The 7,344-nt window shown below is 49.5% G+C and overlaps 1 protein-coding gene across 2 annotated transcripts in view; it reads left to right on the forward strand.

Moving 5' to 3' along the window:
- The first annotated feature begins 1,411 nt into the window (after positions 1-1,411).
- Positions 1,412-7,344, forward strand: part of TM7SF3 (transmembrane 7 superfamily member 3) — a 30,344-nt gene continuing 24,411 nt past the window's right edge. Inside the window, exon 1 of one of the 2 annotated variants that reach the window (XM_019544380.1) lies at positions 1,412-1,562. In XM_019544380.1, the coding sequence (XP_019399925.1) occupies positions 1,430-1,562 (133 nt within the window). In that variant the 5' untranslated portion in view covers positions 1,412-1,429. The remainder of the gene's footprint in view (positions 1,563-7,344) is intronic. The other variant, XM_019544381.1, reaches the window with a different exon arrangement.

Below are 7,344 nucleotides of genomic sequence, written 5' to 3' on the forward strand. Positions count from 1 at the left end.
TATAGACCAGGACCTTGGTCTTTTCCCAGAGAATAAAGACACACCAAAGCAATTTCCCAAAGGAGGCACTTGTGCACTGGATCTCTTCATCAGTGTTCGCTCTCTGAGAAAGGTGGCTACGGAGGTAGGGGAAATGATAAACTGCCTCTAGGGTCTTTCCCTTGATGGTGATTGGGGAGGTTATATTCATGGCCTGGGGCAGGCTGCTGGAGCACTTCATCCTTCTCAGTGTTAAACATGTTAGCATGCTTAGGTATGCTGGCACACCCAACACGAGTCACCAGAGAAACCAGAGGAATCCACAGTGCTGAAAACAGGTTGAACGTTTTGCCACAGAAGAATGGCTATTATTGTGGGCAAACAACCAGTGACAACTCAGAGCCAGGGGAGGCATGTCAAGTATATCTGGGAGTACCAGGAGTCCAAAAAGAAAGGTGGAGAACTCTGGCTTGGTACCTACGAACAGGTGCCAGGGAGTGAGACATTTGCCTGAAACATAGAAAATGCGGGTTGGCAGGGACCCCCGGAGGTTATCTAGTCCAATGATTTTCAACCTTTATTGTTCCATGACATATTTATAAACATCAATGGCAACTTTCCACCCTGTGCCCCTCACTCCTGACCTGCTGCTCCCCGCCCCTCAGTTTGAGGGGTAGGGGGTGGCATTGTGGGGCCCCAAGCAGCCCTTTACATGCTGGAAGGGAAAAGCCACAGTTTCCCATGTGTTTCTCCTTAAAAGGAAAATCCATTGTTAAACTTTGTTGATCCATTTTCAAAGTTTTGGGTTTCAACCCACGGGTTGAGAAACATTGATCTAGTTCAACCCCTGCTCAAAGCAACAATAGCACTTCTATCTCAGTTAGAGGGGGCGTGTTTTTTTCACCTTAGTCAGTAGCATTATACTAACTATAAAGTTTTGCTGGCATAACTGTGTTAGGCAGGCATGCAACTAGATCACGTCCCTTGGCCAACTTTTAAATATATGCAAAAGAAAGAGCTAAGTTTTTCACGTTCCCGAAGTGTAGTTCCCGAAAAACACGAAAAATCATGAGAGTTGGCAATGCCACCCGGTCTTCCAAGGATGGCACTCCCACCACCTCCCTAGCTAACCTGTCCCAGTGCTTCACTATCCTCCTGAGAAAATTTTCCCTCATATCTACCCCCAACTTCCCATCTGCTGTCCCCAGGGGTCCCGAGAAGAAACGCGGGGGAACACCCTGGGTTTGGTAGCTAGGAGCGGGCGCCAGAGAGGCAGGGGCTCCCTGCAGACCCGCAAGCAGCGCGCTGCAAGGCGACCAACGGCCGCGCTGCGCCCTAAGGATTCATCCTATCCCCTGCACCAGAGGCTGATCAGGGCGGGGAGGAAGGCGGAGAGAGCGGGTGGGCGGGCGGAAGTGGCGGTCTGCGCCTGCCCGGAGTACGGGTAGAAATGGGGCCGGCCGGCGGCGGGGCGGCAGTGTGGGGATGGCCGTGCGGCGCTATGGGGTTGGTGCGGGTGTTGCTGCTCCTACTGCTGTGGGCACTCGCGTGCTGTGGGGGCGCCCTGTTCGTTTCCGGGGCAGGTAAGGCGGCTCGGGGGACCCGGGAATTCCGCCTGTTGCTGGGGCTGTCACGGGGAGAATCATGCGTGTCACGGCTCAGTCATGTGTGCCGTGAGCCAGCCCACAAGGGCTCCTTTGTGAGCCAGCCCCTGCCTGCACTGGGGGATCTTGCCTGGGTTCCCCCTAGCCTCTGGTGTTATGCTTGGGTTGAGGACATGTCCCTCCAGGGGTTGGCCCCCCCCCCTCCCCCCCGTGTCGCCTTGCAAGAAGACCATGATTTTAGCCCAAAGGTGGAGGAGCGAAGATGGTGTTGTGAGCAGCTTGATGTGTGAAAGGAAGCTTTGAATCAGCCCCTCCATAGTCTGGGGGGTGGGAGCAAGCATGGGGAAAATGCTAGCCAGCAAATCTAGGATACCTGGTGTGTGAGATCTTGATTCCCTGGGAGCTTTCTTTCAGCTCCTCAGTAGCTGTGGCTGGCCTGAGAGAGGCAAAAATGACAACTAACAAATCAGAAGTACAAAACTCTTGGTTCCTCAATGATGCCATGCACTGTGGCTGGTCCCTGCTTCCATATCAGCTTGTCCTTTTGAAAGAATGGAGGTGGTGAAAAGTGGCCTTTTAAGCAAGGGCTAGAATTACTTGCACTGTGTTGATGGTCAGTGCCAACACGCAGACTCTTCTGAACCAGAGGACAGGCCTAGTTGAGTTGGATTGTCTCTACAGCAATTGTTTCCAGCTGTTTTTGGCACAAGGCACCCCTTAGTTTTCAATCATTTCTTGGCTATGGAAAAATGATACCAGGATGTCTTCCTATTGCACCCCCCCCCAAACCCCCCCCCCACAAAACCAAATAAACAAAAATCCTAAACCAACAGAACAAAACAACCCCCTCCCCAAAAACCACAGACCACAGCAGGAGTGGTTTTTAACACTGGAGTCTTGTTTGAAATCATTCTGTATATTTTAGTTTGGATCGGGATGATCCTGCCTCAGACAAGGAGTTGGGCTAAATGATTTCCACAGGTCCCTTCTAGCCCTACTTCTCTCTAATTCCCTATGCTTTTGTGAATCATGTTTGCCCACTTACCAGTGCTAATGTTGCATGAAATTCTGTGGGACCCCTTAAAGGATCTCAATGCACCCCACAGTGCCATAGCACCGTGGCTGAAAATTACTGCTCTTAAGATTAACATTTGTTTTAGGACCGTGAGTCTCACTGAGGCTGTCGCAGCATCCTAGTGTGCTTTGAGATGCTTTAAAAGGGTGATGGACAATACTAGATTAGATGTGAATTCCTGGATAGGCGTTTTCACAGTATAAACCCAGAGATTCCAAATTGGAATTCATAGTGTATTTCTGGTCTGTTGCGCTTTTTCTGAGTTCTTTGCAATAGAAGAATTGTTTTATTAATAAAGGTTAAAACTCATTTGCCTAGTAGGTATAGTGTTGGTGGCTGGGGGGTGTGGGGCGGGCTTTTTCTTTTCTTAAATTACCACAGCATTGATCTTGGCTTCATAGTCATGACTACTTTTTAAACTGTTGCACTGGCAGACAAATGTTCTAAATAGGGTTGTGCATTTGATCAAATAAAGTCTGGTCAATTCATATTGATCTAAAACTGTATTAAAAATTACCAATAGGTCTAAACAATACACAGAAAAACACAATTTTTTGCATTAAGAAATGTGTCAAAATGTTAAAATTGTAGTTTTCTTAACATAAATATAACAAATGTGGGTTGTGTTTTGGTTTTATGTTTGTTTGTTTTGTTTTTTAAAATTGCTGTAATCTTTGACTGGTCAAAAAATGTGCAGTCAATTGACAATGGTTGACCAGTCAATTGACAGGCTTGCCAAACCCTAGTTTTAAACTCCTGGCTCTCAAGAGAACTTCCAGAACTGTTTAGCAGTGTTCTCACTGAAACCATGCAACTGCCTACAAAGGTTAGAGTCTGATTTCCATCATGGTTGTGTAGACTTGAGGCAATGCCACCTAAATCATTAGTTGGCTCTTAGTATATATAGTTTTAACTTCATTATCTTAGCTAACAGTCTACTGGCCAGTGGGTATTATGCCTTGTATTAACAACACATTGAGGTTTACAGGGCTTTCTTCAGCTCTTTAAAGCTACCTGACCTTCTGTGTAAAAGAGGTTAGGTGAGTAAAACTTGTATCCTTGGCAGTTCATGCCGAGAGGCTTGAGTCTATCTAGTTTCTTTTTATTACCGCTTGTAATCCCTCCTGCATCTCTAACTCTTTGCTATGCCACTCCTAGGTAAGTCTAATCATCTGATGCATGAGACTTCAGGCTCTTATAGTCCAGTGAGATGTTGCTCTTGACTGGAAAAGCACAGTTGCTTCATTTGACACACAGTCAATCTATCCTGCAGTTGAACTGAGTTTGTAGTATAGACAGGATCCAGCAGTGGCCTTTTATTAAAGATAAAGCTTGGCACAGGTTAGGGTTGTCCTATTTATGTGATGCAGATAGAGCCTGGGGAAAGAGTTGAAGTTCTGTTACAGCTCGAGTGAAGAAAAGAGGCCTTTCAGTGATTTATTTAAGTGCAGGAAACGACTGACATAAGGAAATGCTGCCACTTAAAAGGGTTCTCAGTCTGGCACTTCAAAGGCTAAGGCCCTCCAGTTACTGAAATGAAATGGACCTTTCCTTGCTTTCATTTGGTTTCTTTTGTGAAAGCAAGTTGTCACTGCTGCCACTACTGCAGAATGTTATTGGTTAACTTGGCTAGGCTTCTTGTGACCATGTACTGAGGAAACAAATCTGCATCTGTATAATGAAGGGGCTTATGCAGCTTGCTTTGTAAGCCATGCCAGAAGATGCTTTGAAGCTCTGATTGGTATTCTTCCCTCCTAAAAGAAGGGTGTCCGAGTGCCTAGCTGCACTTGGACCTTCTCTAATTTAGAGAGGTTAATGGATGTATGTGTATGTTTACATGTAGCACTTAATTGTTGGCTAATCCTGGTTGGAGGGATACTGTCTGCAACTAGTTAACCTGTCTTTTGAGGCTATGAAGCTGTACCTATGCAATGTCTAAGCCAGGAGTGGGCAACCAGCCCACAGCACCACTAAAAAATTTAGAAAATTAATATTTATCTGTCCTTGGTTCCTGTCAAAAAATGACAGGAGCCAGGGGCAGTATGAACCAGGGGAAGCCCCAGCTGGCTCCTGCAACAGCAGGGCCCCCCACCCCACCCCAGCTGGAAGCCCCAGGAGGGGCTTCTGGCCTGGGACTAATGTGGCTGCACCAGCACTGGAACCTCAGGTGGGGGGTGGGGCAGGGGAGGACTGTGGGCAGGGAAGGAGCTGGTGCTGAGCATGGGGGAAAGTGGCCCCTCCCCTGTGCCATTTCCAGTGCTCCCTGTTGTAGGTGCTCACAGCCCATGCAGGACTGTTCTGAGCAGGTACAGGTGGCCCCACATGGGCTATGAGCGGCTGCAGTGCAGGCCCTGGCCATGGGGCAGGGGAGGGGCTGCTTGGCCCCATGCTCAGCACCAGCTTGTAACCTGCTCCCACTGCCAGTGTGGGCCCTGTTCTGGCTCTGGGCTCACCCATCGGGCCTGCTCGGCACAAAAGAAAGGTCTGGGCTGCGCCAGGCAGTATTTGCTGCTGCTGCCTGCCTGGAGCTCGTTCGCTGAGCAACACAGAGGCAGCAGTGGTAAACACTCCCCAGCATGGCAGGCAGGGAGGCCACTTTCTTCTGTGCCAAGCAGCTGCTCCTACCACAGCGCATCCTCAGTAAGTGAGCCTGGAGCCAGCACAGGGCCCAGGCTGGCTGCGGGGATGGATAACAAGCCGGTGCTGAGTGCAGTGTGGAAAAGTGGCCCCTTGCCCGCTCTGTGGCCAGCACCCCCTGCTACAGCTGCTTGCAGCCCACGTGGGGGCTTTTCCCCAAAGTTGGCACCAGCTCCATCCCTGCCAGCAAGCAGGGGGTTGGGACTGTGTGCTGCCCCCTGAATGTACCATGGGGCTGGGGGGGACACTGTGGGTGCGGGAATCAGTGAGGGCACACGGTCCTGGGGCCAGTGCCGGCGGGGCCCAGAGCAGGGCAGCAGGAATACAGGGTCCCGGCCAGCAGGGGCTCTATGGAACTGGGCCAGCTCCCTCCTCCCCCTGCAGCCCAGCTCAGCTCCACAGACCGCTGCCAGCCTGCACCCTGCTCTGGGCCCCACTGGTGCCTGCCCTGAGACATTGATGATGACCAGGAGCAGGGCTACCTATGCAGCCCTTGATAGCTTGCCAAAACTGGGTAAGCGGCCTTCTACCCCAAACAATTGCCTGCCCTTGGTCTAAGCAGTGGTATCAAATGGTGTTGGTGTTGGACTCTTTCCCTTCTTCCATTCTTTTAGTTTGGCTAAGGCCTTAAATGCTTGTGGAGATGGTTCCTTATTGAGTATCCAGTCTCCTTGAGGCATCTTGCTTCCACAAAGAATGCTCCAAGTCCTAGCTCTCTTTTGTCTGTAAAGTCAATAATATAGTCATGTCTCCTCTTCCTTTTCCCTGTTTCCTTGCCCTCCAATGCAGAGAAATACAAATGGTTTAAATGTTTCCCTTTTGAGAAGGAACAGAACCATTCAGCTGTTGGAGGAATTAGTGTCCTTGTACTTATTTTAAAACAGCAGCAGCATTGCAAATTCAAAAATCCTATATTATCCCTCTATCTTCCTCCACCCCTCTTCAAAATTGAATACAATAACATTTGTCTAATTGTGAATTGTGTGAGTGTTTTCTGTCATTCTGGCTTGCTTGCTTTTTCTAAAGTTCTTTAAAAGTGAAACTTTCACAATCTAACTCTTCCTGTAACCATGAGGTCTAGGTCCTTTTTTATTATTATTCTTAAAGAGATTAAAATTTAACTTCCCCTAATTACAGTTCCTTGAGGTAGAGCACCAAATACTAAGAGACCTGTGAAGGACTTTAACAAAGAGAGACTTCTTTTAGAAGGCACAAGGAAATTTTGTCTTAATTCTAAATTTCTTCCTTTTTCTTTAAACTAAGCAGCTCGCAAACTTACTAGTCTAAAAAAAAATTAGTCAAAGGCTTCTCCTAATTACTTGCCTATGTGCTATTGAGGCTTACTAGCTAATAAATATTGCACTTTGTGTGTGTATTAGGGGTGCACCCAGAGATTTTTGGGACTGATGCAGATAGTTAAGGAGGCATATTGGCTGATACCGATCCAATGTCCAATACAGCTGCCTCCATCTGGTAAGTCCAATGTGGTGGAAGGGGTATTGGGGGGAGAGGCAGATCAATGCCCCCCCACAGTGAGGGAGGGGGCAGGGGCAGATGCTGTCCAGGTGGGGGTGGGACCAGAGCTGCAGCTTGTGGGGGTGTGGGGTCAGGGTGGGAAGGCAGCTCCCACCACTGCTTGCACCCTAGGAGGGCATGGGGGAGGCAGGGTGAGGGATACATGTGTCCTCCGGATCTATGTGGGGTGGGGTGGGCTGTAGCCAGCGCTGCACGGGGCTCTTCTCAGTGGGGGCTGGGTTTGGAGCAGGTGCTAGCAGTGCTGGGCAGATGCTGCATCCACCCCAAATTTTGCTGCCATTCCACTCCTAGTACAGCCCTGGCTCAATTCCCTGCCTCCACCCATGTGCCGGGAAGAGCCAGGGCTGCGCCGGACAGCTGGCAGTGGTGGCACTGGGAGTAGAGGCGAAACGTGGGGTGGGTGGATGCAGCATCCTCCCATTGCCACTGGCACCTGCTCGGAGCCCAGCCCCTGCTGAGAGTAGTCCCACGCAGCCGCACCTGTAGCCTGCTCTGCTCCATGGAGATCTGGGG

This window comes from Crocodylus porosus, unplaced genomic scaffold, assembly GCF_001723895.1.
Source record: "Crocodylus porosus isolate Cpor-Errol unplaced genomic scaffold, CroPor_comp1, whole genome shotgun sequence".
NCBI classification, from domain to species: Eukaryota; Metazoa; Chordata; order Crocodylia; family Crocodylidae; genus Crocodylus; species Crocodylus porosus.